The 20,135-nt window shown below is 45.3% G+C and overlaps 1 protein-coding gene across 4 annotated transcripts in view; it reads left to right on the forward strand.

Annotated features, from left to right (window-relative positions):
- Window positions 1–18,095, forward strand: part of ebf2 (EBF transcription factor 2) — a 34,145-nt gene extending 16,050 nt beyond the window's left edge. For 2 of the 4 annotated variants that reach the window (XM_056277648.1, XM_056277797.1), the window contains exons 7-16: window positions 12,240–12,321; window positions 13,962–14,103; window positions 14,248–14,378; window positions 14,627–14,753; window positions 14,888–14,976; window positions 15,084–15,149; window positions 15,577–15,751; window positions 15,846–16,028; window positions 16,190–16,360; window positions 16,556–18,095. In XM_056277648.1, coding sequence (XP_056133623.1) covers window positions 12,240–12,321; window positions 13,962–14,103; window positions 14,248–14,378; window positions 14,627–14,753; window positions 14,888–14,976; window positions 15,084–15,149; window positions 15,577–15,751; window positions 15,846–16,028; window positions 16,190–16,360; window positions 16,556–16,587 — 1,198 coding nt within the window. In that variant the 3' untranslated portion in view covers window positions 16,588–18,095. Of the gene's footprint in view, window positions 1–12,239; window positions 12,322–13,961; window positions 14,104–14,247; window positions 14,379–14,626; window positions 14,754–14,887; window positions 14,977–15,083; window positions 15,150–15,576; window positions 15,752–15,845; window positions 16,029–16,189; window positions 16,417–16,555 lie in introns of those variants that run through there. The other 2 variants (XM_056277569.1, XM_056277725.1) reach the window with 1 other exon arrangement.
- The last annotated feature ends 2,040 nt before the right edge of the window (window positions 18,096–20,135 follow it).

Consider the following 20,135-nt stretch of genomic DNA (forward strand, 5'->3'; position numbering starts at 1 on the left):
GGGTCTTTTTTAACAAGCCGGCGCTCAGAGAAAAGGAGAATAATCAATGGGAATTTTCCAATGTCGTCAATATGGCGATTCCCTCCCCCTACTCTCAGAAGAGACCGTCCCACAAATACTGACCAAGATACATCAGGATTCGCTTTCGTAAGACTAAACAAAAACACAACCAATCATTTAGGCCACATTAATAATACATCTGTGCTATAATTGTATGTTTAGTACCATCTCAAGTGTTTATATTGGCTGTATGCCTGAATGTGAATCCTACTATTTGTACAATGGATCAGAGCTGACAGGCTAAAAGGAATCTATAGCTCTTAATCTTAGGTTTTGAGTTATATTGACCTGTTTGTAGTCTTAATTTTAGTTATGCGCCTGTACTTTAGGGCTTTTTTTCATCATGTAATCATCACAGTGATGCAAACTGCCTATATTTGAACCTTAATCAATGTCTCGAAGACACCTTTAATGTCAGACGAAATCCATCAGTTTAGTAACTGAAGTCCTCGGTTATCTGAGGATTGTTCTCATATACTGATCGATTGTTTGGAAATATCCGAGACCTTGTGGTTATGAGTTGGTTGATCCAACCATGGGGCTACTCGAGGCTACCCTGTCGACAAATGTTGGCGCAGTAAAAATGTAGCCATTTTTATGGGCCTTCATGGATTAAGGCTGTCTGGGCAGTTTGACAGTAAGCCATTCATATATCATTATTTAATTTGTATGGGAATGGCTAGTTTCGACCTCCACCTTGTCATCTCGGTGTGGCGGTCTGACCATTTGTTTCACCGTTACTGTCCATCCACCTGTTTATCTTAGTATCCGTTGTTCTGTTGCTCTTTATTTTATTTACCCTTATAAACCCTTAAATGTATGGAATACAAGCATGCAGGGCTTATAATGGCTTGGTTTGGATGTTCTGGTACTTTTGAATATTTGTGTACTGCCTGTGTCAGGCTTTGATTGAGCTAGGGGTGTCCAGGTAGCGTAGCAGTCTATTCTGTTGCCTACCAACATGAGGATCACCAGTTCGAATCCCCGTGTTACCTCCGGCTTGGTTGGGTGTCCCTACAGACACAACTGGCTGTGTCTGCAGGTGGGAAGCCGGATGTGAGTATGTGTCCTGGTCCCTGCACTAGTGCCTCCTCTGGTCTTTGGGGCACCTCTTCACAGGGGGAAGGGGAACTGGGGGGAATAGCATGCTCCTCCCATGCGTGTCTGTGAATGTTCTCATTCATCCAGGTCATCCGAGAGGCGAAACGTTTTCACGGATATATACCAAGTCCAGTTGCACTTGATTCAACTCCTTTGGATCCTCCCATGCGCTACATCCTCCTGGTGAAACTTCTCACTGTCAGGTGAAAAGAAGCAGCTGGCGACTCCACATGTATTGGAGGAGGCATGTGGTAGTCTGCAGCCCTCCCCGGATCAGCAGAGGGGATGGAGCAGCGACCGGGACGACTTGGAAGAGTGGGGTAATTGGCCAGATACAATTGGGGAGAAAAAAAAAGAAGGTTTGATTGACTCGTCCATGCTCTCTGGATGAACTAGCTAGCCGCCTCTTATACCTCTGGTGATGGGGAACACCAGTTTTACTGATTGTCCAACACAGGCCCCAGGAAAAGAGAAGGAGTCAGGCTTTGGGAAAAAGAACATCAAACTATCAGCCAAAGAATAAGAACAGCAACATATTTTGGACTATGTCAGGGGTCGAATTCCTTCCTTTTCCCAGCCGCATAATCAGTACTGCTGCCAGGCAGCCCTCTTATGTCATCATATATGCACTTGAGAGTTTTATGTTTGAGACAACAATGTCAGTTTAAGAGATTGTTTCTCATAATACCAATCCTGATTCTCATTTAGCTCTACCGGTGAACCCCTTGCTCCTTGTGTTTTGTTGACACTGGGCAAGCTGTGCTTCTGCCACCATTAACGCTTTCATCAAGATGGTGCTTTTGAAGATTAGTCAGCCATACCTAGCGGGATGCACAGCTAAAAGTGGTGCCGCAATGGGGATGTAGCCCGAATTACACGGATCAGCACCATTTTAAGCCATCCATTCAAACTCATCCCACTTTGAGATCCAGAAGCATGCCTAGTCTTCTAGCCAACAAATCCCAGGCACTTCCAGAACAACCATTGTTTTCTGGCTTCACACAATCTTGCAAAATGTTAAGGTTTTAGATATGGCTTTCAACTTGCTTTTAGAAATCCACTGTGGGGAAAGCAACACACAAGACCATTGTGTTGCTGGATAGACACATGCAATTACATATCTTGCATATACAGGTATATATACATACATATTGACATCGACTGCCTGTCTCTTATGGATGCAGAATATATGCACACGGACACACAGAGGCACAAACACACACATACACATACACGCTGGTCCATTCAGTCCCCTGTCAAAGGTCTCTCCCTGGTGGCTAGTAGTGGGCTGTCCCTCCTCACCCTCTGTCAGAGAGCCCCTCACACAGAGGGCCAGGCAGCGTGGCGACAGGGCCCTGAGGCTCCAGTGCACACCGCCTCACACAGTGGAGCAGCACGCAGGCTGGACCACTGAGCAGTTGGCACAGGACTGGGGGGGTGGCTCCTCCCAGGGGGCAACAGAAGAGGGAGAATGACACCCAGACAGACAGGGAGAGTAGATGCAATGTCTGGGATATCAAATACACTGACAGGTATTGCTTAAAAAAGCTAGCACTCCACTCAGACACCAGACTTGTGAGAATGAGTTTGGGGACCTTTTGTGAGCCTCGGGCTTTTTGTGACGTTGTCTTATGTGAACCAGGAAGATCCAGGGCCCCAGTGTGCCCAGGAAGTGTATCATGAGTGACAGGTTAGGAACCCAGTTTTTTGTTTTGTCACCTTTGCTCTGCTTTGGGCAGTGTTGGGTGTTGCGGCTTGAACCCTGACATTAGGAACAGGCCTGGCTTGTTTTCTTTGGGACAGTCCGCAGAGGGGGCTGTCGGAAATGGAGTGCTGCGGAGAAATGTTTTGACAGGAAATGGGAATGGACTGCAAATGGGCTAATGTGGAGGAATGACTGGGGAATTTAGGGTGGGTGGAGTGGAGAGAGGATGGGGGGCTAGATGAGGAGTTTCAAGGGGTGGCTAAAAAGCATTCTGAATAGGCCCACACTCCCGGAGTGGTTGGGACAAACCCTCCCATTTGTCTGTGGACTAATAGGGTTCACCTTTGCTTGAGCAGCATAGAGATTAAATAGGGGGTACTCTGTGTATCAGCAGGGGGAGATTAATGTGATTTAGAGGGCACTTCAGATAGTGAGCAAATCGTGTGTGTATGTGTGTGTGTGTGTGTGTGTGTGTGTGTGTGTGTGTGTGTGTGTGTGTGTGTGTGTGTGTGTGTGTGTGTGTGTGTGTGCTTGTGTGTGCTTGTGTGTGTGTGGTGGTTGTGAATGTCTGTGGTGGTTGTTGTGTTTAGAGGGTGTTGTGGGCGGTGGGGGGATGTCTTTGCAGTTGCCTGTGAGATGTGAGATGTTTGTATTTGACATTTATTATTTTGAGGAAATCTCTGTAGTCAGTATAATCAGGATATTTATGCGTGTGTTTATATGTTTAAGGAGTAAGAGTCTACCTAGCAGAAATATTTAGAAACAGGAGTTGTTTCCTTTGGCTGGAAGCTAGTGTTGTGTGGTGGAGCATCAAATTTTCATTTATTTTGGGGAAGGGGGGGGGGGTTGGTCAACTGACTGTGTTGAGGTCTTAAATTTCACTAATGACTTAACGATGCTCCCTTGGTGCTGGGGCGGCCCCGCAAGTAGTTGGACATTGTTTGTTTATTTGTCTGTTTATCAGCAATCTGGACAGAATCTATTTCCCAGGGCAGACTCAGGTTCCTCTGATATTTCCTCTCCTTTAACTTTTTGGAAGAAAAAAAATCCCCAAACACCAATATAAACACATCTGCAGTATCCCAAAAAAATTAAAAAATTAAAAAAATTAAAAATATTGAGAGCCAGTCGCTAAATGTCACAGATGCCTGTTATTCCTACAGAAGATAAGCCTGTTGCACACAGACAATTCTCACTGTACCACAATCCCATTACAAATAAGTATAGCTGGGTAACATCACAGACCATTAACTGATATCTAAAACTGCACTCATGTCATGGTGGCCCAAGGAAGAGGATTCTGGTATGAAAAGAGTGAGGAAAAGGCTGGTGGATGATGTGGGAAGAAATGAAGTTTGGGTACAATGGAGCAGATAGATAGTTTTCCTGCACTTGTTTTTTATGTGTTTTGATGCTGGCAGTATATAGATCGTTTGTGCAACAGATGTCTGTTTTGGTTTACACATGATAGAAGGAACCTAATTTTTAAAGACAAACAAGCAGCAATTTGAGAATTTTAATGTCTTTAAATGTGTCATGCATGCACATGCACATGCACATGCACGCATGTGTGTGTGTGTGTGTGTTTGTATATCTAATGGTCCTGATGAATCCGTCAGGACTGAGGGCAGGGGGGTGATGTGACCGTTGACAGGCTCCCAGCAGGCATGCTGAGTGTCCCAGCAGTCTCCCTGGCCTCCCCACAGTGCCCTCCATCCCTCCACTGCTCCTCTAGCTCTCCCTTACCCTTCTCTCTCCTGTCCTCCCCTGCACACATTTGCTGTGGATTAGCCACAGACAGTAAATTACAGCACCCTGGACCTCAGAATGATTCCATACCCGTCTCTTCACACGTTCCACCTCTCCCTCCATTCCTCCCTGCCCTCCACTCTCTCTCCCCCCCTCTCTCTCTTGCGCTCTCTCTCTAGTACCATTATCCAGCTCACCCTGCATGTGTGTGTGTGTGTGTGTGTGTGTGTGTGTGTGTGTGTGTGTGTGTGTGTGTGTGTGTGTGTGTGTGTGTGTGTGTGTGTGTGTGTGTGTGTGTGTGTGTGTGTGTGTGTGTGTGTGTCTCTCTCTCTCTCTCTCTTTCTCCCTCTTCTCATTCTGATCTGTTTTCTTCCCTCTGTCTGTCATATTCGTCCTAGCTCCTGGACTTCCTCAACCCTGTCAGAATTTTCTCCTCTGTCTGTCTCTCACTGTCTGCTGTTATACTTCTCATCCTCCGTTCTTCTATTGTGTCACGCTACACGGCGTTTCCTCCCTTATACAACAACCCACCCCCCACCCCCATCCCTTTACTTTCTTACAGGCAGGTCCCTCTTGTCTAGGCTTCACAGGTTTCTCAGCCGCTTCTCTCTCTCTCTCTCTCTCTCTCTCTCTCTCTCTCCTCTCTCTCTCTCTCTCTCTCTCTCTCTCTCTCTCTCTCTCTCTCTCTCTCTCTCTCTCTCTCTCTCTCTCTCTCTCTCATCCTCTCCTTCCTATCTCTCCCTCCTGCTCTCTCCTTCTCTCTACCTCCACTGCCCCCCCCCACTTCTAGAAACAGATGTTGTTTGTCAGATCTTATCATTACTGGCTAATTAAGAAGACATCTCTTCTTGTTCTCTTGTTGCAACTCTTTCCTCTGCCTCTCTGTGGCATCCGGCTCAGGCTCTTCGTTCCTCTTTGAGAAGGTTTGCGTTGTGCTTTGTTATATACACACATTATTGGTAAATCTAATATTGGCGGCTTGGTTGAAAGCATGATGGGAAAGGGAAAAGAGCACCAGTGAATTGTGGATAACCTTTAAGTATGTTTGAAGTCTTCCCAGTTGTGGTGGGTGCCAAATGTCTTCGTTTGACAGTTACGAGAGTATATTTCGAATTCTTGTCCCTCAGGACATGCTGAGCATGCTGGGAGAGGTCAGGCCACGGATGGGAGTTGTATTCCCTGTCCTGGTTGTGAATTCATGTTCTTCCAAGTCTGAATATCCGTCCATATCCGTGCATCTGGCAGTTTGACCCTGCCTGCTACCATTCTGCATGCATTCCCTGCTTTTTGCTTAAAACTGGAAAGCTCAAACATGATATTAACTTAAACCATTAAAGCATTTACCAGCGAGGTGGTGGCTTTGCTGTAAAACATTTTAGCACCCAGTAGAAAGCTTGTTGAAACTCTTCATTGGCCCCTCTGTCTCTGTCCCATCGATCTCCTCCCATCCCCTTTCCCCCCCTCTGTTTGCTGCACCTCGGCCCCTTTTGTGGTGGCAAGCCTGAAGGTTTTACAGCACTACCAAGCTCTATAAATCAGCGCTATGAGTTTAAATGTTTGGCTTTGTCACAGTTCTCAAGTTTAGAGGTGGGCTGGTGCTGGCGCTGAGGTTGCAGGAGTGAGGCCAGCTTAGCAGGCAATGGAGACGAGGCCACAGGACCACGTCCAGTCCACCAGACAAATCTATAAAGCCGTCCTCGTTTCCTTCTGTTACTCCAGTCACTGTCGATCCCTTACATGCCTACCAAGAATGTCTGTACATTATTTCTGCTACCACAGATTAAACGGTCAGCCTGTGGTACCCATCAATCTCCCCTCGTCAGCACGCGGGTAGAGGCAGCGCACTGTTTTTCAACTCATTCAATCCTCAGATCAGGCACCAGTTCACTCCAGATTTATACACTGTGGTAATCTGGAATAGGAGCACATGCAAACAGGGAGACAATACAACAGCCAAGTTTAGAAAATCCTCTCAAAAGCATGACAATAACCATTATGTCAAATCTAATGAGAAGCTGGTTATGGGACGTGTATCAGGAATAGGTAGCCTACAGCAACAAGCGAAGCATTTGTCTGATCAGATTGACTACGTGAAGTTTGTTAGTGGACGGTGAGTGAAGCTGAAGATGTGATATCCCTGTGTGTTTTAGAGGGGAGGGGGTGGTAGTGGGAGGAGGCTGGTGTGAAAGGTCCTCTGGTGGTATGCGACAGAGGGGGTATCAGTTCGTGGAGGGTTTTCTGTGCCCCATTAGCAGTGTCAAAGGTCATGTGCCCCGGGTGTTAACCCTGGTGACCAGTCTAGCTTCCAGTCTGCCAGGGACCTGGGTCCGGGGGTATTTATTACACGCCCCTGCCCCCTACCCCCACAACTTTCCCCATGGACAAAAACAAAACACCTCCATCCTACCCCCATCCTTTCCTTAGCCCCGGTAAATATACTAATTAAATGCATCTCAAAACACTGATGTGTGGCGGCCCATCTGTCGGTTTCTACCTTAGCGTGAAACAGTTTTCGGCCAGCACCAGCTTCCCCACGTCTTACCTGCTCACCATACGCCACAGCAATTACATGAGACTTGCTTTGGAGTAGTGTTTGTGTGATTTTTAGACATTTTTTCATCAGCTATCAAGTATGTGTGTGTGTGTGTGTGTGTGTGTTTATATGTTTGGATATTAATGTATAGGGTTTCGTGTAGTTGAGCATACGGTCTTGCTTGCACATGTATGTTTGCAAACATGAACGTGTCCATGCATGTGTGTGTTTTGTGGGGCCTTGCATGTGTTTGTGCGTCACACGTGCAGATTGTGACACACACACATGAATGTCTGTGAGCACTCGTGACTGTTTTTGAGTTAGTGCTGTCAGTGTGTGATTGTGGCAGAGGAAGGCCCTCACTATGTCAGTATGTTTTAATGCTTCACATCTGGTTTCCTAATTTTCCTCCCTTAACCCCCCCCCACACACACACACACACACCACCATGTCAGGACAGTGTTTTGCTTTTTCAGGGTGGGATTGGGGAGGTGGAGGGGTGATGGAAGGGATGTCTGATGAGTGATGGCTCTGAGTACAGGACATCAACATTCTCTCTCGCTCTCTCTCTCTCTCTCTCTCTCTCTCTCTCTCTCTCTCTCTCTCTCTCTCTCTCTCTCTCTCTCTCTCTCTCTCTCTCTCTCTCTCTCTCTCACACACAGTTTCTCTCATTCTCTCACTACCTCTCTCCTTATTTCCTACAGCCCTCATGTCCGTCATCTAGAGATCAGTGACTGGCCCAGGGGGGAGACCAGTTCTTTATCTGTCGCTCCATCTCTCTCCTCTTGCACCTTTTCACTTCTCTCTCTTCAATGGATAACAGGGCCCCTTTTCGTCTGCCAGTCTTGAAAATCCCCACACCCCTGCCGATTATACTCAGCTTTTTCTTTTTCTTTTTTTACCAAATTCCAAACATTTCAATTTGAAAATAGTTGTGTCATCATTGCTTCGGTTCCCCAACCCTTGGTTGGCTGATGCTAAACCTGAAGATGGAGAGGGACATCGCTCGTCGTACTTCTAACTTGGGACAAAGCCTTTTGCATCACTGCTTTAAGATCCATTGCTACCAGTAAACGTCCATTTACAACGAGCGCAGAGGACGATTTGTTTTATGTCTAGGTGAAAAGGCAGTTTATGTCAACAGTGATTAGCGCTGATGAATGCCTATGAAAATTTTTGTTAGGGGTTCTTTGCTGTGTAGGTGCTTGCTGCCTGATTAAGGCCATATGTAAAGCATTGTGTGCAGCACTTATGCGTAACAGATGCTTCAAAGCAGCGAGCAATGTGAAACAGAGGTCCCACACTGGGGAGAGAAACAATTACAGAGCTGAATCTCTGCTGCTGTTGTCCGAGTCATGACTTGCGGATTGTTTTTTTCTTTTTTTCTTTTTTCAACCGATTTCAGTTAAGCAAGTTGTCACCATTGGGACGGCCGCCTCATGCTGCGTGGCCAGTGTTTAGTCTTGGGAACTGAAGCAGATGCAGACAAAGGGGATTTGGAGGCCTTTACAGAGATACAGAAGGGAAGACAGAAAGGAAAATCCAGGCTCCCTGTGGTGCCAGTGGTGGTGCCAGTGTGGAAAATGATCCCGAGTTTTAAGACCTGGGCCTGCATTTTGTTTGTGTTTCCTGTTGTCCGGGACTTTGTGGAGGGTTGGTGTTGCCAGTTGTGCATATTATTGCTGGATTTTCAAAACAGACAGCCGCAAGATGCTTCATTAAATTCTTTCAGCCTTATTTAAGTGATTATTGTAGGACAAATAAAATGGAAGATTTTACTTTTGGTGGTTTGTTGTGACCCTTTTTCATTTACATGTCGTACATACACGAAGTAAAGCACAACTGTAACTACACAGATGCATTAACAAAAAAGCCAAATAGTGGTTAAAAGAAACGTCTTAATATAGTCTCATTTGTCGTCTACAACAAATAATATTCAACATTGCACACATTTATGACTTCCGACAATGCGTCCCATTAGCCTTATTTGCTGTTTGTCTTGACAGTTTGGTAATTAAGTGGATAGTGTTGTGCGTTGGATAGAATAGTTAATGTACAAAGAAAAACATGTTATAGAAAAGGAGTTTCATGAAAGCAGACTTTCCTCTGCAGTTTCCTCTGACACGGAGATCACCTCAGATTCTGTGCATGCTCTCTTCATCTCTTCACCGTGGATGGGGAGGTGTGTGGGTGTATTACATTACCAAACAAAAACAAACAACAGCAATATTAAACTTTGCAGCCACAATGGTGAAGGGGGGGAAAAACAGAGGGTCCTCGACTTCTTATTAATTATGCAAGATTAGTCTAATTATAATTCAGCAATGAATGTGTGGCAGAAGGTGCGAGGCGACGGGCTGGGAGATTTGCATGTTAAGTGGGCAGGGGGAAGCGGCTAATGCATGCTAATTTATGCGTCAATGTCTCGCTTTAATTTCAGCATTTGCAGCTGTGTGCGTCCGAACTGAGGGGGGTGAAAAGTTGACTGAATGGGTTTTTTGGAAGGGGGGGCAAAGGTGGGGGTGTCACTTTATTAGAGTGTGCATGCATGCATGCATGCATGTGTGTATATGTGTGTGTGTGTGTGTGTGTGTGTGTGTGTGTGTGTGTGTGTGTGTGTGTGTGTGTGTGAGCAATCTGATTTCATATTAACAGGGAATGATGAGAAGTCCACAAACAAGGTCAGGGACCCTGAGAAAGTGAGTGCATGCAGGATGAGCTTTATGTATGTGACCTCCTGGCAACATGGTTGTGATTCAGCAATCTGAAGCTCATCTTCAGTATAATTTTTTCCCAAACATGAGTCAGGAGTATGTGGTCAGCGTTGGCTGTTGAACTTAACGTGGCTAAAGAGCCGATGGCAAGGGGGGGGTGTGAGTCATTCAGGCCCAGACCATGCCCACCTCCATTAAGCCCAGAACTGTGGTTGAAATGCTGTTAGAAATTAACTCTCTAAGTTTTGAATTAAGCTAAAATGTTGTATTCATTGTCCCAGGATATTCTATACATATTGTTTGACCTGCAATGATGCTAATCAATGAAACGTGTCAGATAAACATTTCAGTTTATCCTGCAGGATTACGAAAGGAAGCATTATTTATACTCCAAGCAAAGATTGCATTACACATTCATTTCTGATTTTATGTATTTCATATAGATATAGGAGTATGAGAACAAGTTTTTGCCTAGCAGGAGTAAGGAACGGAAGGAGAGAAAGCTGTGGATGAGAAAATAGATCGAAGCAGGACGTGGTTGGGGGGGGGGCTGATGTGCCCTTTTGCATGTTTCCACCTGAGCCCAGACCTAGCAAAGCTTTTAGGTTGGAGGACCAAATTCTAACTGATAAATTATAATCACCCTCTGCCAACAACAATATTGATTGTCCTCAGCTGAAATAGCTCAAATCAGAAATATTGGACGTGGTTTTGGAACAGAGTGCTAGTTGCAAGCTAAGGTCCTGTTCACAAGGGAGGAAGCTGGAGGGAGTGATGGAAGAAGAGTGAAGAAAGGCTGACAGAGTGAGGGAGAGATTGGTATTCAATGGGAGGGTTCTGGCTATGAGGCCAATATGAAGTCCCTATCCAAACAACATCTCTCCATTAAGATGACTTATATTTGCAAAGAGAACAATGTGGGTGGGACTGGAGCAACCCAACAAGCTCCAAAAACCGCTGCCTCCCCTGATAACATTTTTCTTCTTTGTGGCCATTGTTTGTTTAATTGGAACATTAATGGGTGTTTTTAATCAACCCAGAGTCATATTTACTGTTAGTGAAGGTGGACAACAGGGCCTTTGCAATATTTTTGCAGACCGTCATTTTTACCTCACAGCTGTGACTCAATTTCAAGTCTATTTTTCCTTTTTCTAATTTGTGCAAACATGCTTATCTACGGTTTCAGTTCTCCAGGAGTTTTGTCTTCATCTGCCTAATCTCATCTCCACCTGACTTTTTTTAGTACCTCTCTTGTCCCCAACTCTCCAAGTCTCTTCTTTGCAGAAGTCCTTCCTCTGCTAACCGCCCCAACACACACACACACACACACACACACACACACACACACACACACACACACACACACACACACACACACACACACACACACACACACACACCCTTTTTTCTCTGTGATGGAATGTGTTCTTGTTGTTGCCTTCTCTTTCCCATCTCTGCCTTTGCCTCTCAGCATGGGGACTTTGGATTGCGGCAGATCCGCGTTGCTATGGCAGCAGGCTGTGTTGCCTGAACTGTGTACACCTGGGATTTGGAGTCTCTCTCCATAGTCTCCCCATCTCCCATTTATTCCACTCTCTCTCAGGTCCGCTTTGGTCTGAAGAGGCTATCAGCATTCTCTCTCTCTCTCTCTCTCTCTCTCTCTCTCTCTCTCTCTCTCTCTCTCTCTCTCTCTCTCTCTCTCTCCTCTCTCTCTCTCTCTCTCTCTCTCTCTCTCTCTCTCTCTCTCTCTCTCTCTCTCTCTCTCTCTCTCTGTCTTTTTTTTCTTCTGTCTCCACATTCTATTAAACTCCAAAGTAAACTTACATACATAATGAGACACATATTACATGGAAAACAGAAATTCTTCCTCCACCAAACGTCAGTACCCGCACTCTTCCTCTATTGATACCTTTCCTCTTTCCACCTCCTCATTTCACTTTCTCTGTAGTTGTCTCTTCTATGTTTCTCTTACCAATCCCATGTGGGGGTTCAAACACGGCTTTGCGGGATACCACGGTCCCCAGAGTCCTCTGGCATACATCACTGTCTCTAGTTTACTTTGAAACACAGCAGTGCTTTTCACTGGACTATGCTTCAAATTCTCATCACTTGATTTAAAGAGTAATAACATTGACTCTAATACTGAACTAAACAGCCGAGATTGATGTTAGAGCTGTAATCATATACATGCATGTTCACCCACAGACAAAAGACATACACACACACACACACACACGATGTATCTCATAACCATAATTAATGTCTTTTTTGAGTCATGATTCTCTATTGCTGGGCAGCAAATAATCGCACAAAATTCTTTCTTGTTATGTTTTAGCCGTTGATGTACAAATCTTTATGCTTTTATTTATCGCCGCAGGTTTTTCTTGAAGTTTTTCCTGAAATGCAACCAGAACTGTCTGAAGACAGCAGGGAACCCAAGGGACATGAGGAGATTTCAGGTATGAATACAAGAGATGTGCTTTTATGTGAGACGAGTAACTGAGCATTGCATAGGATTATAATGAAAAATATTTATAGGATTCACATAATCGTACTGTATTTAAATAAATAAGTTGTTGGACCCACATTGCCCTGCTGTCCCTCCACTTTCAGAAACTGGGATTTTTCCTTAATGCAGTCTGGGCAAGGTAGAGTTGATATGGCAGTTTCTCCTAACGGTAGTCTGAGGCTCTGGCGTAATCTCTCCATTGGAACATACTGAGGTATAAGGTAAAGGTGAAAGTTAAAAATCAATAAGGAGACAGGGAGATGGAAAGAAAAATGAAAGGGGTTAGATGTATGGGAGAGACGAGGGGGGAGACAGGCAGGAAATAGGTTGAGGTGTTTCAGGAAGTTGTCAAGAATTGAGTGATTGGCTCCAGATGGAGGAGGTCATGCTCCGTGACCCAGGAAGTGGTCACAGGGGACACTCCCGCCTCACTTCCTCTGCTGTCTTTCAGCACCAGCGGCCCCTGTCTGGCATTCCCCTTCTCTCTGCCTCTCTCTCTGCCTCTCTCTCTCCTCCCTTTACCCCTCTCACTCGCCCTTCTCCCCTTCTTCTTGCTCCGCATGTCTTCCACCACTTGTTTGTTTTAACTCCTGCATTGTGACACATGCTGAGAAGTTATGAGCACACTGGCGCTCCATGGCCCTCATCTTCAGGTTAAAGGCGATCAGGGCCGGACAGGAGTCTGCTGCTGCTTGATCGATAATTTACAGTTGTTTTCCCTCAGATTCCTCTCCTCCTCCTCCTCCTCCTCCTCCTCCTCCTCCACCACCACCTATAGCACATATGCCACTTTCACTTTCTCTCTCTTTTGCTCCTCTTGTGTCTCTCTTCACCAAGAAAATTACTGCCATGTGTTTGTATTTGGAGTTAGTGCTTGGTTTTATCTTTGCTCTCTGTTTTTACAAGATGCAAGATGTGAAATGTTTCATACTCGGACTGCCCTCTTTATCGGTGAATGCTCTTTTTGATAGCACCGTTCCCTCTCACATAAAAAAAAATGCTCACAACAGGCGGTTATATTAATCATCGGCCACAGAAATGACATTAAAATCCCTTCATATCCATACAGCATACCCTGCATGTACACAGTACTCCCATATTTTGTATGCATGTTATCCATATGGAGCAGATGTTGGAAGGGACACACACATGCTGTGGCCAGAAAATCAAATTAGGGCAACTATATATCATCCACTATTTTAACAGCCAGTTAAAAATGGGAGATTCAGTCCATATGTTTGGTGTCATTGAGGGATCAGGAGCAGAAAAGGATCAGAGCGCTGTGTGCTGCTGGACTGAAAATGTGAGCAAGGGCTCCGAGGGGGGAGCAAGGCCATACGGAGCCTTGAAGAGGGAGCGGGGTATGTGAGGAGTGTCATCATCGGAGTCTAGTTGTACAATGAAGATCTCAGGGATGTCCTATTACCTACTGAGAAATATTGCTATCATCTGTATGCCAAAACAAATTGTCATCAAGGGACTTTGCTGCTGTAACTGGAAACTGGGACTTGTAGCCTGGTGCCAAAGTCATACACATATGCTCTCATGTATCCTTCCCTTCCTTTACGGTGACTCTGCCCTCTCTTACAGGTGGTCTTGTCCAGTACTGTGAGTGTGGATGGCCATGTACTAGCGGTGTCTGACAACATGTTTGTCCACAACAACTCAAAACATGGCCGGAGAGCCCGCAGACTTGAACCAGGCGAGTCAGTGGAGAACGCTATGGAGTATGGTGAGGCACTTCTCTTTCCACCACTATGTGCCTTATCATCATCCCACCTCATCATCAATGTTTAGAATAACCTCAGTAAATGCTGTATGAATCCTAACGAAACATCTACCAATTGAGTTAACCTTGTCTTGCCTCCCTTTCCAGCCACCCCTTGTATAAAAGCCATCAGCCCCAGTGAAGGCTGGACCACCGGTGGGGCCATGGTCATTGTAATTGGAGAGAACTTCTTTGACGGTCTGCAGGTGGTGTTGGCAGCATGCTGGTGTGGGAGCGAGGTAGGGATGCTCCTCAAAACATTGCACTAATGACTGGTATAGATTAAAGCATATTGTGAAATGAAATATATGGCATATGGCTTGTCTCATTATTGGGATGATTTATGAGCTGTCTAATACATATTTATCTTTCCAGAGAGTTATATTAGCCCACATGTACAGTTGGATATATACTGGGGTGGGGCGGTGGGTGGGGATGGGATATTATTTGTAGCTATTTTGTGATAGTCTCTGCCCTGTTCCCTCAGTTGATCACGCCCCACGCCATCCGTGTCCAGACACCTCCTCGTCACATCCCCGGGGTCGTGGAGGTCACATTGTCCTACAAATCCAAGCAGTTCTGTAAAGGAGCACCCGGGCGCTTCATCTACACAGGTGAGAACATCATGCACTTTCTCCAGACTTCATAATACAGCTGAAGTTATCTAGAGGTCAGGAGGTTCTCAAGTCTAGACTTTGGATGATGTATGACCCAGCTTTGATGTACTGTGTGTGTGGTTTGCGTTTAGCCCTGAATGAGCCAACCATAGACTACGGTTTCCAGCGTCTTCAAAAGGTCATTCCTCGACATCCAGGTGATCCAGACAAACTAGCTAAGGTAAAATGCTCCTAAATGAAAAGCAACCATGCACATAATGATTCTCTGAGATATTTTGCTACAGTCTTTGTAAAACTGGAATCTGATGTAAATTTCATTCTTTGAAGGAGATGCTTTTGAAGAGAGCGGCTGATCTTGTGGAGGCCCTGTATGGAAACCCTCACAGTAATCAGGTGGGCTGCAGAAAGCTCTGGCACTGTATTCCCAGCACTTGTAAAATGACATTGCTCTTATCAATACACATAGAGCATCCTGGTATATAAGGGGCAAAGCAAAGTCTTTCCCTATCTGCTCCAAATCTTGACATGTTTATGCATTCTCACCACTGTAAAGTCTGCTGACAATGGCGAGAATGATCAAATGTACAAATGTTAACATTATGACTGGCTAGAAAAGAAACAACAACTGTAAAATAGATTTAGTTTGGTTTCAGACATTCTAAAGCCGTTTATGGTTTGTATGGAAATCAATCAGCAAGGAGAAATATGCACCCGGATTCTGTGTTTCCATTTAGCCTGTCTTCTCTGTGAGTGTCTTTTAAAGAGAGGGAGAGAGAGAGAGAGAAGCATTCATAACCACTGTTCTCTCTCCCCCCTGTAGGACATGCTGCTGAAGCGTGCAGCGGACATTGCTGAGGCTCTCTACAGTGTTCCTCGTCCTCACAGTCAGCTGCAGGCGTTGCCCAGCTCACCAGCCCATGGCAGCGTCATGGGACTGGGCTCCTATCCTTCCCAGCTAGGCGTCAGCATTGGAGAACCAGGCCAGAGCAGCCAGGGTGAGAGGAATACATCATTAACAATGCAATGCTTCACCATCCACTGCTATTTAATGTCACTCACCTCTGACCCGATACCTTCCCTGTTCCACAGGATACATTCGTAACTCCAGCAGCCTGTCCCCGCGGGGTTACCCTTCCGCCTCCACCCCTCAACAGTCAGGCTATGGGGGCAGTGGAGGAATGACAGGAGGGTACGGGACAGTGCCCATGACCAGCCTGGGAGTACCTGGGTCCCCTGGTTTCAGCAGCGCCTCCCCCACGGGCTCCCCTTATGGTATTGACAACCATTATCTCTTCCACTTCTGTATTTTCCAGTTGACTATAAATTCACATTATGCCGTTAGAATGACCTTTTTTTTTTATCAATCACAGATTACTAACCTGATGTTTACACATGTCACCTTAACATCATGGCTGTTACTCTCTGTTCAACAGTAATGCCGTCTAGCCCCACTATACCAGGAGGCTCCAGCTCTTCGTCCTCTCTCTTGCCTTTCTCATCCTTCCCCTCAGCTGCCAAACAGAAGAGTGCTTTTGCACCCGTCCTCAGGCCCCAGGGCTCCCCATCCCCTGCTTGCCCTGCCTCAGGGGGGAACAGCTTCAGAGGTAGCCACCCAACTCACTATCTGACCCCGCTCTCTGAACTAACAAATGCAGTCTAACCACTTGACCTAGACTCAAAAAAGAAAAGCTTGCCTCGAGATCAGAAAGCAAATGGATGGCCTGTTCATGGATATACAGAAATGCAACATAGGCTGATTGAGCAGAATCACAGATTTTGTATATTCTCTTTCTCTCCAGCAATGGCGGGCCTGGTTGTTCCCCCGATGTAGCAAAGCACCCACCCCAATCTACCCCAGACCACCACCCCACTTAACCCCTCTCATGGCACTAAGAGGGCAGGGAGCACGGAGCATTGATCTAGCCACCACACATATTTACCCTCCCCGAGCCCCTGCCACTTGTTAGTCCATTTTTCATCCAGCTGGATGAATAGCACGGGGTACGAAATGTCCAAAGACCAGCCACCCACTCCAGAGACAGAGGAGATTACTTCACCCACAACAGCTCCAAAGACAGCAACCGCTCCTTAGATAACACTGCCGGAGCGGACCATAGTGCTGGGTGCTTCATGAGGCATCTCTAATTTTGAAAGGCAGAGGGAAACAGGTCATAATCTCCCCCACAAACTTCAAAAGCATCCTTATTACCTCTGGCCCACGTGCAGGATTTGATTTTTTTCACCACCTGCCCAAAATCTCTGCCAGAGATGTATGGGATTCAATGTGAGAGCACTGAGCCTTGTTGGAGGATGGACACTTGTGATACTACACACTGGGTGCTGTTTGTCTCTGTATGGACACCATTAAAGGCATGTGTGTACATTGTCCGTCGGTTAGCGTGAGGTTTTTTTTTTGTAGTAGACTTTTTGAAGGCAATTTACATTCCAGAATAATAGACCCTTTATTTTTTGTTCTGATCTTTAAGGTTTTACAAGGGAAAACTCTTTGCCTCAAGGCTTATTACTAAAGGAATTCATATATTGATTTATTTAAGAACAAGCAATTTAACTTATTATTGTTAGTTTAGGGAATAATATAAATGTGTTTTATAAATGTGGTCTTTTTTTTTTGCAACTGTTGTCAACACAAGGTTTCCTCTGCATTTCCATTGTAATTGCCAAATTGATGGAAAATGGTGGATTTTCACAGAGAGCAAAATAAACCTTAACATATTTTATTTGAGATAAAACTTGGCCAATATGCAGTTTATTGCATAACAAAGGTGATGTTATGCTCATAATAAAAACATGTGAATGTTCTTGCTTTACAGGCACAATTACTTATTCTTCTTTTTAATTTCATGTTTATGCATGCTTTCTGACAGTGATGCCCTGATAATGATTCGTTCCACTTTGCAAACTTGACAATATACGACTCTGAGAAAAGCAAAATAACTTTATTGTTTCTAGTCACCATGCAGTGCAGTTGATGGACTTGGAAGCACAAAGAGAGGAAGAAAAAAAAGGGAAAAACAGGGACATGATGGGTCTTCATTAACCTGCGCAAGTGTTCATATTTATTGAACTGTGCTGACACGATATGGGCGTCATACTCAGGATGAGAAAGCAAAGAGCGTACGTACAGAGAAGACGACAGACATCCTCTGCAAAGTTGTTTTTAGTGTTGGGTTGCCTTTATTTATTTAAAGATAATTAGCAGTTGTAATATTATGTTTCTTAAGCCATCTTCCTTTGAAACGATACAAAAACTGTTGCAAATGTGATTTGTATATCTCAAGGTGTAATTATATTTTGTGCTCCAAATAAAAAAAAAACATAAGCCAAAAAAAAAAATCACTCCTACTGGTTTTAGTTAGTTATTTTAGGCCCTAGGTTACACACAGCTCTATATAGCAAAATGTCTAGCTGGTTTATTAATTTATTTTCTCTTTGTCACGTGAGTTAACCTAGAGGAGAATTAAACACAGTAAACATATCCATTACCATACACATGCTACGATTCTTCTAAACACCCTTTGGCGTTGTGATTTTTCTCCGTGCCTCCAAATCTCAAGACTGTGCCGAGCTATTTCTGACTGTGCCCATCACCTGTGCAGCTTGCTGTTTTGTATACATAGCTGATGAGCCGCAGCATCTTAATTGTGATGCAAGCGTTAAAGACTGAGTAGAGCATGTCAAGATAAACAACGACCCCCCCCCTCCCCGTTTCTCTCCTCTTCAGTAAGCCTCCTTCTCTCTGAGGAACGAGCCTCTGGGGGCCCCAGTGAGAACCACGAGTCTACCATGTCCTCCCTCTCCCTCTCTCTCTCTCTCTCTCTCTCTCTCTCTCTCTCTCTCTCTCTCTCTCTCTCTCTCTCTCTCTCTCTCTCTCTCTCTCTCTCTCTCTCTCTCTCTCTCTCTCTCTCTCTCTCTCTCTCTCTCTCTCTCTCTCTCTCTCTGTCTCTTTCCCTCCCACTGCCTCTCTACATGCATACACGCACAGGAAGGCATATCCTTTCTTCCTTTCCCCTTTTCGGCCTTTGTTTCGAACCCCTTCATCGTTTTCTCTGTTGCACTTCTTCTTTCTCTCACTCCCTTGTAATGGCCCTTCTCTGCTAATGTAATTAGCACGGGTAAAGAAGGGCAGTTAATTACCCACTCTTTTTTGATCGGGTAATTAATGTTATGCCAGGAAACAGCAACTGTTTCATTAACGCGGCGCTCACAGCAGTGAGGGGGTGGGATACAACAGCCGCTGGATGCAGCATGCATGTCTGTGTGTGGCGGTGCGCTTCGTGTATGGACAGACAGGGGCTGAGCAACTGAGCCAAGCGCTGGCGTGAGAGAGGTGTGGACTTCAAAAGGCTGACACTCTCAGCGATGTGGCCGCACCAGCAAGCCTTTGTGTGTCATGGTGTCTTTGTCACCATCAAGTGGCACTTGGCAGAGAAGCCAAGGCTGCTGCTGCTGCTTCCTCCTCCTCATCAACATCTCTCTCTCTCTCTCTCTCTCTCTCTCTCTCCCTTGGTATGCTATTAATTTGACAAGTTAAATTCAGCTTTGTTGTCAACACCTCGGTATTCATCTTACTGAGTGCTCCTTCTGCCCAGTGGTACAGGAGCCATATGCTCCTCTTCCACATGACTGTTTTGTTGTTGTTGTTGTTTTGGTTGCAGCATCACAGGCGCAATTTACTGTCTTCTGATCACAATCAGGATAAAGAGAGGAGACGATACCACCTGTCACTAGGCTATTTTACATTGTACTACACAGATCTTCAGAAGCACGTTTACATTACCGTTGCCTGTGGATGGATGACAGCAAAACCATGTCATGTCTCATTATCTAAACTGCTAAAGTTGTGATGCCCAAGGCTCAAGTTATATTGCAGTAGTATGTTGTTGTAGCGAGGCTTCATACAATACTGAGAGAGAGGGGAGCTTATTGCACAAAATACACCCTTCCCTTCTTCCTCTCTCATGGGATGTGTTTGTGTTTATATACCCAATTAGCCCTCTGGCCATTGCATGGCCATGCATTAGGTTGACATTAGCCCTGGGTGTGTGCACTGTCGTCTGTGTGTGCACATATATGTGTGTGTGTGTGTGTGTGTGTGTGTGTGTGTGTGTGTGTGTGTGTGTGTGTGTGTGTGTGTGTGTGTGTGTGTGTGTGTGTGTGTGTGTGTGTGTGTAAAATGGAACACCCCCTCCTCATTTTAAGGCATGATTTTAGGGGGGTGCTTCGCTTATTAGGTAGTTTGAGGCAGAGCTTGACAGGGGTAGACTGCTGTTTTGTCAAGTAGATTGGTAGACTGGCTTAGAAGCATGCAGCCACAGTCGTCTGCATTTGGCTAGTGCGGAAACCCTGTATTGTTGCCCA

The sequence above is a fragment of the Lampris incognitus genome, chromosome 1, assembly GCF_029633865.1.
Source record: "Lampris incognitus isolate fLamInc1 chromosome 1, fLamInc1.hap2, whole genome shotgun sequence".
Taxonomy (NCBI): Eukaryota; Metazoa; Chordata; class Actinopteri; order Lampriformes; family Lampridae; genus Lampris; species Lampris incognitus.